The 14,668-nt window shown below is 30.2% G+C and overlaps 2 protein-coding genes and 1 long non-coding RNA gene across 4 annotated transcripts in view; 1 reads left to right on the forward strand and 2 right to left on the reverse strand.

Annotated features, from left to right (window-relative positions):
• Positions 216-6,391, forward strand: LOC109328338 (caffeic acid 3-O-methyltransferase-like). The gene is made up of 4 exons (XM_019561758.1): positions 216-711; positions 5,100-5,410; positions 5,732-5,796; positions 5,944-6,391. Exons 1-4 carry the CDS (start codon positions 293-295, stop codon positions 6,244-6,246), a joined length of 1,098 nt encoding a protein of 365 aa, XP_019417303.1. The 5' UTR covers positions 216-292; the 3' UTR covers positions 6,247-6,391.
• On the reverse strand, positions 6,715-12,283 carry LOC109328339 (protein DOWNY MILDEW RESISTANCE 6). 2 transcript variants are annotated; one of them, XR_002105429.1, is made up of 5 exons: positions 11,950-12,283; positions 10,897-11,144; positions 7,606-7,930; positions 6,894-7,208; positions 6,715-6,828 (listed from the first exon to the last, which is right to left on the reverse strand). XR_002105429.1 is itself a non-coding variant. In XM_019561759.1 (4 exons), exons 1-4 carry the CDS (start codon positions 12,145-12,147, stop codon positions 6,960-6,962), a joined length of 1,020 nt encoding a protein of 339 aa, XP_019417304.1. In that variant the 5' UTR covers positions 12,148-12,283; the 3' UTR covers positions 6,715-6,959. The 2 variants fall into 2 exon arrangements, 1 of the variants encoding a protein (XP_019417304.1); XM_019561759.1 differs by having other exon boundaries at positions 6,715-7,208.
• Positions 6,737-14,668, reverse strand: part of LOC109328340 — an 18,346-nt gene continuing 10,414 nt past the window's right edge. Inside the window, exon 3 of the long non-coding RNA XR_002105430.1 lies at positions 6,737-6,957. This is a non-coding gene — a long non-coding RNA (uncharacterized LOC109328340). The remainder of the gene's footprint in view (positions 6,958-14,668) is intronic.

Raw genomic sequence — 14,668 nt, forward strand, 5'->3', positions numbered from 1 at the left:
TACACTACTATTATATTATCTACACGCATTTTCAATTATGTTTGACTTTTCAAAGAAAAAAGTAATCCAAATAAAAGATAAATAATACATTGATTATATATAATTTTTTACAATGTCAATCCATCAATATCACACCTCATCCAAATAATACTACTACTTATATAATTGTACGCATTATATAGCCACACATAATAAGCCTTTGTGGTCACAACAGAGCAGAGTACTTGTTTGTTGTTCTAAAAATCCCACTCTTTTCCCACCACACTCTCATCAACCAAGGCCTCAATCAACCATGGGTTCAACCGGTGAGACTCAAATAACTCCAACCCATGTATCTGATGAAGAGGCAAACCTCTTTGCCATGCAACTAGCCAGTGCCTCAGTCCTACCCATGGTTTTGAAATCAGCCATTGAGCTAGATCTTTTAGAAATCATAGCAAAAGCTGGTTCTGGAGTTCATCTTTCACCCACTGATATTGCTTCTCACCTTCCAACAACAAACCCTGATGCACCGGTCATGTTGGACCGCATTTTGCGCTTATTGGCTAGCTATAGTATCCTTAGTTACTCACTACGTACATTCCATGATGGCAAGGTTGAAAGGCTATATGGTTTGGCCCCTGTGGCTAAGTACTTGGTCAAGAATGAAGATGGTGTCTCTCTTTCTGCTCTTAATCTTATGAATCAAGATAAGGTTCTCATGGAAAGCTGGTATTTCTCTGCTTCTTTAACTTTGTCTTTTTTATTGTCAAATGATTCCATGTTCTAAAATTAATTATCTCTGCCTAGACGCGTACGAAATATAATTTTTCCAATTTTTATCCTCTCTAGCTTGTTTTTTCTTCTGATTTAGTGACTTATAATATGGTCATTCCTATATTTTTTTGAAGTTTTTTATTAGAAGGGAAGGGAGTTAGGGAAACTCTGTTTTGTTTAACTGAGTTAAAATATATTTGCTGTTAGTATTTCTTTATAAGCAATTTTTCATCTTTAAGATTAGTTGTGAGCACATTTCATGGGAATTAAATTTGTGCATTCTCACACTTAACTGAACTCACTCTTAAGAAAAAATAAACACAGGGAATACATGTTCTTCAACTATTTTATACCATTCCTTGTATGGGGTATAATTAGATAGAAAATATCTAATAACTACAATTTTAATTTAAATATAAAAAATTAAACTAATAAAAATTAATAGTATATGGAATGATATAAAAAGTGGGATAACAAATGTGTTTTCAACTTCATTAAATGATGAGTGTAAAATGTATGCACTGACAGTGTAAAGATTTATACACAATCAATGCATCATTCACCATTCATTTGCAATACTTTTATTTAAAAGTCAACAATGACTGAAAATCAATAGCGAATGATGTAGTGACAGTGTAAAAAACCAATGTCAGTGTGTATATATTTTTCGTTTGTGTGTCATTGAGTCTCATATACTACATTATATATATTTCATACTTTGTGGACACTTATAGTGACAACTAATTAAACTGTTGGTATAGACATAATAATGATAATAAAGTTTAAAATTTGTGCACCGTGTAAATTTTACATTGTCAGCACATCATTCACCATTGATTTGTTTTACTTTTGTTTGAGAGTCAATGGTGGTTAACAAATCAATGGTGGATGATGTGTTGACGGTGTAAAAAAACTCTTACATTGTCAGTGTATAGATATTAAATCCATGATAATATACCTACAAACGTACAATAAAGCGTATGTATAAGTACAATTAGGGGTGTAAGCGGTTCCGGTTTAAACCGCGAAACCGATGGAACTGAACTGAACCAAACCGCAAAATTGGTCCGGTTCGGTTTTACGGGTCGGTTCGGTTATTTTTTTAAGGAACCGTTTATGTTCGATTCAATTTATGATTTTAGAAATTTAGGAAACGTTGGAACTGAACCGAACTTCATATTTAAGAAATATATACAAGGGATTAGGGAATAATATTTTATTATTGTTTAAATTCTTCAACCAATTTTCTAACTTAAATTATCAATTTTGTGTGAATTGTAGTGTTATATATGTTACTAAATTGTTATGAAGTTATAATTATATATGTTATTAGTTACTAAATTGTTTCCTAGTGTCTTATGATTTGGAACATATTTATAACTTTTGTGATATTGAGTCTGAAACTAACATATATCATATATTGTTATACATATATTGTTGCATGTGTTACTATTTATGAAATGTTAGTTTATAAATGTAACTAATATATATTTTACTAATTCATATGTACGTTACTAATCATGAATTTTATTGATATATATGATTCATATTTTTTAATAGTAGTAGTAATGTTTATTATTTTATGGATAAACAATATCTCTTGTAATACATTTTAAATTTTCAATTCATGGAAGATTTTTTGTAAAAAAGTAAATGGAAAAACCGTGGAACTAAACCGAACCAAACCATTCACGAGTGGTTCAGTTCGGTTCTTATAGTTAAATTTGCGGTTAATTGAGCAGAACCGAACCATATGTTTTTGATTGGTTCGATCACTAAAATGCACCAAAAATTGAACCGAATTTTTACACCCCTAAGTATAATATGGTTACATATGTCTAGATTCGTAACTATATATTAGTGACATAATATATTTTGTAGGTATAGATGTTTTATACCTATACAAAATGTTGTCTATGACTAAGTAACAACAAAATTTTGTCTTGGTCTTATAGAAGTTTACATATATATATCATACTTAATGTACAAGTTGAGGATGAGTATCCAGCACAGGCTCTAGGCCTCTAGTAATGCTAATGTATAACTACTTCATTAAATGGACGGTGGATTGTTTGTTAGTGGGTGACACACGGTCAAGAAAAAACAAATAGAATTGTGAAACTCATACTTCATTCCGTGTAAAAAGTCAAAACACACAATTTAAAAAAATATGAGTATTGGTATTTTGATTAATAATCATATTCATTATCTAAAAAGAATTAACTAATAAAAAAATATGATAAGTATATTTATTAAATAATAACATAATCGAAATTTTTTGTTGATAAAACCTAAAAATTAAAAAATTAAAAAATTTAAATAAAAAAGTCTAATACAACAAAAAATTAGAATGAAGTAATATATACCATGTAAATTTATGAAAAACAGTATTATATGTAACGAGAAAATTTGCAAGAAGGAAGATTGCCAATTATTTAGAATGACAATTACTTAGAATGAGAAAATTACTATAAATAACAGTCCTTGCAAATTATATCTAGATCAATAGGCACATTTGTCTATATGGCCATACATGAGATTTGAAAGAAAAATGTCCTATTAAACGTGAGCATGAGTTTCTTGTCTTGCCTTAATTGAGAATTATCATTTTTTTCATTACTAATGATATTCTCTCATTTTTTAGGGTAAATAATTACTCTTTCAGAGTTTGTGATTACCCTTTCAACAAGTGTCATTTTCAGAAATCAAACTTTTGACCTTAAGAATATAGTGAAATCTCACACCATTTAATTAACATATTGTTAATAGAATTATATCTTGAAGAAGAACGCATGCCTTTATTTTTATATTTATTTATTTATTTATTATTATTATTGCTTACACGGAAGGGATTGACCCCACAAGCACTTTGCTCGAATTCAAAGTTTCACTCAAAGTTGGTGTAGAAATGAGAACAAGGACCCACACACTATGAGATGTAACCTATCACCACATTACCTACCACCACCACATATTGATTATTGAGTGTGAACCAATCTTCTTTTGCCCTTTCCAATATGAATAGTTTGAAATCCACCTTTCATATTTGGCCGTCTACTTTACCAACAATATTCTGTTCTCCATTTTCTATTTCATATGCATGCTTATCTACATAAGTTGAGTAGTTGAACTAACATAATTGATGATGAAAGTGAACCATGTACTTTAGTCAAATAATATATTTGCTTAATCTTGCATACAAAGAGGTGTATGAATATATTTTTAAGAATCTTTTTAGTTGTTCATTTAAAATATTCAATTAAAAGCTGAGTGATTTAGCTTAGCTAAAACTGACAATATATCACATTGTCAAAATTACTTGTCTCCGTGATTAATAGCTAAATATTTCAAACACAACAACCATTGCACTAGAATTTGTGTTTTTTTTTGTGTATAATAAAGGATGTTCACTTACCTTGTGAATAAAAAAAAACTAATTTTTTTAGAATATGTGACTACTCCTTAGAATGAGTAATGGTCACATGAATAAACATTTTACTTTTGTACTTTGGCCTAATATAATATTTATAAATCTTTTGCGATATTACACTACTAGACGAACGTTTCCAATTTTTTATTACTACTCAACTCAGTGCTTTAAATAACCTATATTGTATATGACTTTACGCGGAGAGATTTCTCTATTGTGTATGAATTTGGACCAATTTTTCTACAGATTTATCAATTGAGTGAAATGATCTTAACAATTCATTTCATTCAATGGTTTAAATCAATACATGTTATCAAAATTCACTATTTAAACTTGAATGATTCTATATATAGTATTAGAAAAATGTACGACTGATTCAAGTTACCTTCATGGATGGAGAAAGAAATACACATGCTAATGGATGAATTCTTGAATCTAATTTCTGAAGATTTAGATTAAATATAATATTGCTTATCTCATTGGAGGCCCTATGCCATTTCCTTCCTGTTGAGCTAACACTTAAGTATTTTTTGGTATAAGTAATAATATTACTCATCTTATAAATAAGTAATAACTTTCTGAGTATGTGGTTCTCCTCTTAACAAATATCGCTATTAGAAATTGAATATTTAACTATTATAATACTCGAAGATGCTTTGAAATCTTATATCACTAAATCAAACTCTAGTTATTATATATAACATTAGTACAAATTAAAGTCCAAGCACTAAAACGACTTTTTTGAAATATGAGTTTCACGTATCACCTTTATCCACACTGAAGAAAAATGAAAAAGATTCTGTCAAATAAGAAGAGTTATGCTTCTTTAAAAAAAAAGAGTTATGCTTAAATGTTGAATTAAATCATTTGGTAAACGTTTTATTAAGATGTTAGCATGATTGTGCTCCTATAGGTACTACTTGAAAGATGCAGTACTTGAAGGTGGCATTCCATTTAACAAGGCATATGGAATGACAGCCTTTGATTACCATGGCACAGATCCAAGATTCAACAAGGTTTTCAACAAGGGTATGTCTGATCACTCTACAATCACAATGAAGAAAATTCTTGAGACTTACACTGGCTTTGAGACTCTTAAATCTGTAGTTGATGTTGGTGGTGGAACTGGTGCTGTAATCAGTAGGATTGTCTCTAAGTATCCTAATTTAAAGGGCATTAATTTTGATTTACCACATGTCATTGAAGATGCTCCATCTTATCCAGGTATTCTTATCAGCAATTAGTGCTAGACTGCTAGGCTTTATTTATTTGAAAAATATTGCTTGGTACTTTTATTGGTTACCCAACTTGGACCTCTTATGACATTTTCTTGAGAAATAATATAATTTAAAGAGAAAAACATTAACGGTGTATGAATTTTATACACTATCATCCAATCATCCATCGTTCATGTTTTATCATCATTGGCTCTTTAACGAATAGTAATACAAATAAAAGGTGAATGATATAATGATTGTGTATAAATATTTATACTGTATAAATATTACACTCTAACTTAAAATTTGACATTGGTGTTTGGTGTAGGAGTGGAGCATGTTGGTGGAGACATGTTTGTCAGTATTCCAAAGGCTGATGCTGTTTTTATGAAGGTGAATTTTACAAGTGATAACATCTCTACCTTCTTTACTATAACTCTAGTCTCTAGGATTGGAAAAAAATTAACATTTACTTTTCAATACCTTAAATAATGTTTCAATTCTTTATGCTAATGACATTTATGTTATTTATGCATTTAGTGGATTTGTCATGACTGGAGTGATGAGCACTGCTTGAAGTTTTTGAAGAACTGTTATGATGCACTACCAGAGAATGGTAAGGTAATTGTGGCTGAATGCATTCTTCCAGTGGCTCCAGACACTAGCTTGGCCACAAAGGGTGTGGTTCACATTGATGTGATCATGTTGGCTCATAACCCTGGTGGCAAAGAGAGAACAGAGAAAGAATTTGAGGCCTTGGCTAAGGGTGCTGGATTCGAAGGTTTTCGAGTTTTCGGCAGTGCTTTCAACACCTACATCATGGAATTTCTCAAGAAGGTTTAAATTCCTTGCTATGGATTCATATAATCTGCATTTGGATTTTAAGATTGTGATTGTGATTGTTGTTCTACTTACTAACCAGCTTTTCCGGAAAATGTAATACACCAGGAAATTGAATAATGAGAAGTTCATTATATTCTTCTGCCTATATCAAATGATTTATGAGTTGGTTTATGAGATTGTCATTTATTGAGAATTGTTATATGAGAAAATGTTAGACTTATAATACAACTAACTCATTTTATTTTAATGTTTTGGTACATTGTTTTGCTAAAACTTAAAATACAGCTAACTCCTTAATGCTTCTCATAGAACAAGAATGAATAGGAAAAGATAAGAAATTTGAAGGTTCAAGTCTTCAACATATGAATATTGCATCACATTTTGCTCTTCATACCATAAAGCTACAAGGTCATGCTTACTTCTGAAGAAAGGTGTGACTATCTCCAAATGGAAAAAAAGAATAACTACTTCAGCCTTGCAAACATAGAAATTCATGAATAATTGAGACTTATAATTCTGTGACCAACTTCAATTTGCATTAAGCAAAGGCACAGTCAATAGAAGTGCTAAAGAAATACAGATTTGACAATAACACATGCTTCATAGGAGTGAGGATAAGATAAGAAGAAATGAAGAGGGTGTGAAATTTGACAACATATAAAGACATTGGTTTTGCCAAATACATTAATTTCTTTTTATCTCCCTCAACTGCTCTAGTTGTTCTTGAAAAATTCCAAACAGTGTTCTTGGTCCACCAAGTCTCTACTCCAAAACTTCTTATAGTATTCTGCATATGTAAATCCTTTGTATATGGCTCCAGTTCCATCTCCTGTGAGTGGTTTTGCTGGGCTTATCAATGCATGATCAAATGGACAAAGAAATGAAGCCACAGAAAGTCTAGGCTTATCAACATTGACAACAGCCCGGTGCCAAACACTCTTGTAAAGCCCATTACTCAAAGCCTGCAATCATTCAAGTCCAATATTAAAATGAGTGTCACACAATTACAGGGAGTTAGAAGTTATCATATTCTCTCTCAAAATATGTATCACTTAATGTTTTTTGGTACTAGGCATCTTCTTATCTTTTCGGTAAAAAACTAATTCATTTTGGGGTATGTGACTGCCTTTGCCGCTCCCAGGAACCGAATTTTGACATTTTGGTCACACCGGTGTACAGTGGGGTATTAAACTACTAGACAAACACTTTGTTGATTGTACCACTTAATGTACTATTTATTCTCATTACTAAGAAAATATAAAGTTAATATGTATTAAATTCATGTTTTACTTCTATAATGAATGAGATACCGAACTTGGACAACAATTTTGGCTCCCAATATTATAAATGTTTTGATACCTGCAATTGATCCCCTATGTTAATGACAAAGGCATCAGGGTGAGGATTAACAGCGAGCCACTTGCCATCTTTGAGAACTTGAAGTCCAGCAACATGAAGGTCTTGGAGTAGAATTGTGAGTGCATTTGGGTCAGTGTGCCCTGGTAATCCATAAGTAAGTTCTGGTTCTGGGCATGGTGGATAGTAATTCACTGCCATGTGCTGCCCTTGTTCCCCTAAAACATTCCTCGTGTAATCTTTTTCTAGGCCCAAACTCTCTGATATGTATTCTTGTATTCTGAACCCCAATTCCCTAACTTCTTTGCAGTAATTTGTTACCACTTCCCTGCCAAGATCAAAAAAGTTATCACCTCAAGATTTTCTATGATGGTAAAGTAATTTTGATCTCCAAACAAAAAACATATAGATAATAACACATGAAATAACATAAATTATGGAATAGAAAGTATGCTCCCAAATTTATTATCTTTTTCTCTTCTCTACACCTATTACCCTTAACAATGTTTCATTGTTATTATTCCTATAAAAGGTCCTCCTAATGTTTTTGTTTGGATATTTTTTATTTCATATTTCTTTATTCATTTTTAAATTGAAAAAAATATTAATAACTAGTTTTCAATTATGCCGTTAGCATTAATAACTAATTTTATAGCAGTAAAATAGACAGTGAACAAAATCATATTAATAATGACGAATAAATAGATAAATGATATATATATAGCCATATTAATGAACTTTATTATTAATCCTATTGGAATACCGTCCCTAATTTTATGAAACCCCATCCCGACGTTAAACCAGCAGAGGTTCCGTATTAGGTTTAACCGGTTTAAACGGTTAAACCGTCCGGTCTGACAGGTGATTTCGTACATAATTAATAATTTTTATTTATAAATATATAGTTATATATAAATGTAAAACTTTATATAATTAATAATTATGTATAATTATATTAAAATAATACCTCTTTATCTTTTTTTGGATCGTAGTAAAACAAAATATTGCATTGTCCCACTTTTTTATTTTTAGGTGAGCCGTCCGGTTTACTTCCCGGGTTAATCCAGTTTAACCGGGTTTAACATGGTCGGACCGGATTTTTTCCGGTTCAAAGCGGTTCAACTCTCATTCGTTAAGATGGCAAACCAGAGCCATTTTCAAGTCCGGTCAGCGGTCAGACCGGTCGGACCATCCGGTCCGATCCTGCTCTAACAACACTAGTTAAGAGGACATTTTATGTTTCTTCTTTTGTTTTTAATGAAATATATATTATAATTGAAAAGATGAATATGTTTTATCAAATTCTATTTTTTTTAAACATATGGAAGATCCTTACTCGAACCTGTCATCCATTTTAATTGACACCTTAGTATTTTCTTTTATGTTTTTTCATATTATTTTGCTTCAAATAATCAAGGCATATCAGCTATTTTTGCTTTTATAGCATTAAATAGTGTGCTAACATAGAATATGAGTTATTAAATATACGATTTATTAAAATGAGACACAATCCATATAATTTATAATGAGAGAATAAAACTTATTTTACATCTTAACCATTAATTTTAAGAAAATATAATGACTCACTAATTCAAGCAATTAAATTTTTCTAGAATTGATAACTAAGATAGAGAGTATATTTATAAGAGTTTTATAAACTTAATCTTAAAATAAGTGGATTCTCTCCTATTTATAATATAATAACATAAGTTAAAGAATTATTAATATTTTTCTATAAGATATTAAGATGTGTTAGTATATAATAATAAAAATGTTGATAAATAAAAGTTGGTAACTTCTAACAGAAAACAATCTATATGATTATAGTGTTTTATACACTAATAATATGTTGATTTTAAACAAAATTATATAGATAAATATAATGATAATGTAAGTTATTTTAGAAAAAAATGTATAAATATTAAATTCAATTTTTAAATAAAGTTATATAGATAAATGATATTGACAATGTTAGTTGTTTTAGAAAAACAATATATAAATATTCAAATTTTAATTTATGAATATATTATAATAAAAATAGCATCTTAAAATCAGAACTGAGATATGAAAAACAAAAGGTGAATCATTTTTCAATTCCTCTCGGGTCAAGGTTTGGAACCCCACCGAAATATAATTTAGGAACTTTTAAAAATTCCATACATATACTAAAAAGTTGTTCAAAAGTGTGCACCGACCGATGGGACAAGAGCATATGTTAATACACGCACTTGGTACATCGTCTGTAACATCTTATGCGACCAGAAACTTTGATAATAAATAAAAGGGTTACACGTTAAGATGATTTTTGTGTAGGGTAGCGTTAAGGATCGGGATCTGGATATTTATCAATCAAAAATGCTTACATCAACACGGAAATATCTAATGACGTCACTCCTGACGAAAACAATTAAACAAGTCTACGTATTTACTTAATATATGTTTTCAATTGCATTCACTCTACATCTGAAACTCATTTAATTATTAAACTTTGAATTTAATATTTTTTCAACAAATTATATCAAGTAATATATGAAATAATACATTTTTGGATAACAAATATATGAGATCAATATATTATATATCACTCTTGGGGAATGGAGCTACTTACCCTCCCCAAACTTTCAATATTTGTTTATTTCATACGCATATTTAAGATTTTTTTGCCAACATTTTTATAAATAAATTACTTGTAAAATATATTCAAAATTTAGAAATTATAAACTTTTTAATTTATTTATATCATCTTCTAAGCAAAAGCAATAACATAACCCTTTTACCTTATAAATGTTTTTATTATAAGATTTTTGTATTTCATTTATATTTTATAAATGTTTTGTAATCTTTAACGCACATGAGTAATTAATATATTTGTAAGAAAATATGTTAAATATTTTATCCTATAAATTTACATCTGTACGTCCGTCCCTATACATCCTCTAAGCATGATGTAAGAGAGCCCACGATGCATAGTACTACACCATAATTTATTTATTGTTATATAAAAACAAATGTGTCATATAACATAAATATTATGAGGAAAAAATATATATAGTAATTATAAGGATTTATAGACTGTGAATCTATTATCTATAATTTATTTTTAATTATTATCAATTATTCAAAAAATTAATATAAATAAATGATCAATGATATATTGATTTATATAATGTTTACCCCGATAAATATAAATATTAGGATCAAATATTAAATATGTGACAATGTACGACCTAGTCAGCAGCACCTGTCCACTGAATTATGTAAGGCTGAGATAAATGGATACAGAGAAAGACTTACTTGAATGTGAGAGGATTAGTAGGCCATTCAGGCACATACTTATCCAAGGGATAACAATGAAGCCTAAGATAATCTCTCCAATTATGCACTGCTTCCTTGTTCACATTAAAACTAGTTGATAATCTCATTGTCTTTGATGGATCATCTGAGTACAATTTCAGCTTTTCTTCCACTGGCAGGTTGAAAAACTCATGTGCAACCTCTGCCATTTTCTTCACTATTTCTAGAGGCACCCCGTGATTAATCACCTGAGTGATTAATAATAATTTAAAATGTTAAAATGGTGAAACAAGACACATACACACAAAACAAAAAGCAGCTAAATAGGACATTTGTTGTTGATATGATTATTGTGAGTAAGTACTACAATGTATTATTCCTGGAGATGGATCTTATGTTAACATGTGAAAAATACTAACACATAATTATTTAGATAGGTGAACATATGCTGTCCCATAAAAGTGTACCATTTCATGTACCATCATTTATGATTGGTCAAAAAAATACTTGATCATTACTTTTTTAACTTAAACGCAATTTTTATAACCAATCATAAACAATGATAGCACACTTTATAGTACTACAGATAGCTCCCTTATCTAGATATTCAAATAGAGTCAAGAGAGAAATTAAATGATTGGCTTGATATGATGATTTAAATTGCTACATGCAGATGTAGTGGTGATTTTTTTATTGAAGTCACAGTTATAGTTACTTTGATTAAAATTATGATTTTGTACTACTAAAAATTGTTTTGAATGGGACTCAATATGGTTATGTTACATTCTAATATAGTCAATCAGATCATTCTAATATATTCTAATAATGTCACGACTATATTGTAGTTTCATTTAGGTGATATATAGACCTCAATCTCACATTTCATTCTTTTTTGGTACATATCTCACATATTATTTGTTACAACATATGAATGATTAGAATAAATAAAATTTATACTATCAATGTAAAATTCATTTTCTCATTTGAAAATATATTAAGAACAAGGAACAGCACCAGGAAAAAGATAAAATATATAAAAACAAGGGGCAGCACCTGGAAAAAACCATAGCATTTGCAGGCATCACCAATTTGTTGCACAATCTGGGTTCGATTGTTAGAACCCAAATCGATGACAGGAACATTTTCACAGACAGAAACTTCAGAAAGACGAGGTCGTTCAGATTCTGGTCGAATATAACTCTCCGGCAAGTTTGAGTACCGGATTCCTGAGGAAAGCACCTTGTTGTTCATTATTTATAATTTTTAAGAGTAGTTTGGATGAGAAAGGAGATAGAAAATTAAAGGCCAAAAAGAACAATACAAGAGAAAATAATTAGAGCTCTTTGGGACTTGGGGGAAGTGACGAAGCAAAGAAGGACTGAGTAACTTCTTGGAAGATGATTGACATAGAGCATGCACTTATATATAAAAATAAAGCTGAGTTGTCAGGTATATATTATTTTATATTGACTGTATAAGTTGTTAATTTTGGTTGACAAAGTCTCGTGGAGATTCATACATATAAATAATCAATAAAATTTTAATAATATATTAAAATTTTAATTCTTAATAAAATTTAGTTATAAATAATATAACAAAAAATATAAACATATTTGTTCTAAATATAATGTGTTATATATGTATATGCATTTTTCTCATTTAATTTATTATATAAAAAGACAATAGGGTTAAGTCATCCTATTTTTTATGTACTCACCTCTTAAGATAGCAACGATTATCACCCTCTTCAAAGAAGAATTAATGCTTAGTAAATATATTTTTTTTCGAGGAGTATGTGGTGCAAGAAATTAAGTAAGCTATTTTACTTAAATGATATAGTTTTCTGAAATATTTGTTTAAATATAATTATTTTAAAACTATCTACCCAGTTATTTGATATTCTATAATTGTATTATGGCCATTATTTAATTAGTCATATAAAATGGTCTTTAGGAATTAATTTGGTGGCTAAGGGCATATGTGTCATGAAATATTATAAGTGTAGATACATTCAGACAATTTCTGATTTGATGACGGGACTGAATCAGAATTATTGCAACTTAAGTAGTAACCGCTATGGTTACTTTTATGGGTTATGGTTCCCATTTATAGAGTAATAGGTTTGGTTGAGGGACTGATGAGAAAAAAGATGGATTGATGAGGAGTTGTCAATAAGGTTACAAAACCCATCAGAATTCCATCAGTTCAGACTATCATTGACTTTTCATTCCCCTCTAAAGGAGCATAAGGAAAACCAACATGCTCTATCATTTGGAAGATCCTCGTATCCACACACCCTTGAAAATTCCAAATGGCTAATCAAGGTATGCTTTTCTTCTTCACTATGAACTCAATTGGGGTTTCTTCGGTCTAGATCAGGGTTGTTGCATTTGGGTTTATGTATGGGCATAAACATTTTGTTATAGGAACAAAGCCCTGATCATTAGGTTTTCCGCATTTAGTTTAAATGATTATACAGAGAAATCCATTAATTAGTATCAGAGCCACCCTAATTTGATTCATGTGTGAAATTTGGTCTTCTGAAGTATTTCCTTTTCTTCCCCAAATTTGGATTAATTTTTCTTTTTTTGGGTTTGATGATTTATCTATGCCATGGATTGATTATGATAGAAATTTATCGTTTTCCATGTGCATATAGATAGATTCGAATTGAATCAATAATTTTCTGATGTTTTTTTTTGGGTGGTTTTTTCGGATAGAACTCATGTAGAAACTGTCATGTTTGTGTTCTAGTTGTTGTGCTCTCGCTCAAGCGAGAATTAAACAGAAGTATCGTTTATTTTCGCCCTAGCGAGAGTATGGGCGACATAAGGCTCGCCCAAGCAATTTTTTTTAAAGGTAAATTTAAGATTTATGGGGCTTTGGTATCTTTGTGCATTAACTTTGGTTATTATTTTGTTATCCATTAAGTTGTCTGTTATTTCAAGTGAGCAATTGAAGTGAAATGTCGCCAAAGTGACCTCTCTCATGGATATAACTCATGAGGAATATTAGATGTAAGTGTGTATGATTATTCATGCGAGTATTAATTGACCTAAAGGAAAGTTGATATTTGGCCGAAGATCATTGATCGAGGTCGTACCCGATATAAATAATATAACAATTAAAAACTACAGTACTAGGAAGTGACTCCTAGGTGGTTTCCCAAGGATTATATTTCAAGTAAAGCTTCACACACCTTATACTCACACACACAAGGGGGTTTTTGTTGTTGGATAGTATGAACATAAATCAAATCCATAAACAGTAGTTAAACAATGTAACAAAATGGCTAAATCCATTTGGTTCGTTTGTTCACAACTAAATCCTCGGTTTCAAAAGATTATTTTCGGATTCCAACCATTAACTTCCGAATTTGTTGAGAATCAATTAACTAAGTGATAATCAATTCAAAGTTCCAGAACCTAAACCTCAAACTAGGCGAAATCAGTATAAGCATGAAACGATTAACAGATTCACACGAACTAAACATTCATGCACTAGAGAGAGTAAATCAACTAAGTGAAGATAAACTCAACCAACCAGTTTCTAAGCAATGGAATTAAGCAAACCATATTCAGAAATAAGATAGAAGAAATCAACAATAAAGAAACCGAAAATGCATTAATAACAAAACCTCAAGAGTTGTGATACATTACCAAAGGAACTTAGTCCAGAAATTTAGCCTTCCATGGCAATGGAAGAGCAAACCGAAAATGAGAAAATGAAGAAGGAGTTAAACCCTAGCAGAGCACAAAGAGGGAAAACCGAA

Source organism: Lupinus angustifolius, chromosome LG15, assembly GCF_001865875.1.
Source record: "Lupinus angustifolius cultivar Tanjil chromosome LG15, LupAngTanjil_v1.0, whole genome shotgun sequence".
NCBI lineage: Eukaryota > Viridiplantae > Streptophyta > Magnoliopsida > Fabales > Fabaceae > Lupinus > Lupinus angustifolius.

Coding starts and splice junctions, on each gene's coding strand:
- LOC109328338 (XM_019561758.1), top strand. CDS start 293: ATGGGTTCAACCGGTGAGACTCAAATAACTCCAACCCATGTATCTGAT. Junction 712..5,099: donor AAGGTTCTCATGGAAAGCTG/GTATTTCTCTGC, acceptor GTGCTCCTATAG/GTACTACTTGAAAGATGCAG. Junction 5,411..5,731: donor AGATGCTCCATCTTATCCAG/GTATTCTTATCA, acceptor TGTTTGGTGTAG/GAGTGGAGCATGTTGGTGGA.
- LOC109328339 (XM_019561759.1), bottom strand. CDS start 12,147: ATGAACAACAAGGTGCTTTCCTCAGGAATCCGGTACTCAAACTTGCCG. Junction 11,145..11,949: donor AATGCTATGGTTTTTTCCAG/GTGCTGCCCCTT, acceptor TTAATCACTCAG/GTGATTAATCACGGGGTGCC. Junction 7,931..10,896: donor ACTAATCCTCTCACATTCAA/GTAAGTCTTTCT, acceptor TGATCTTGGCAG/GGAAGTGGTAACAAATTACT.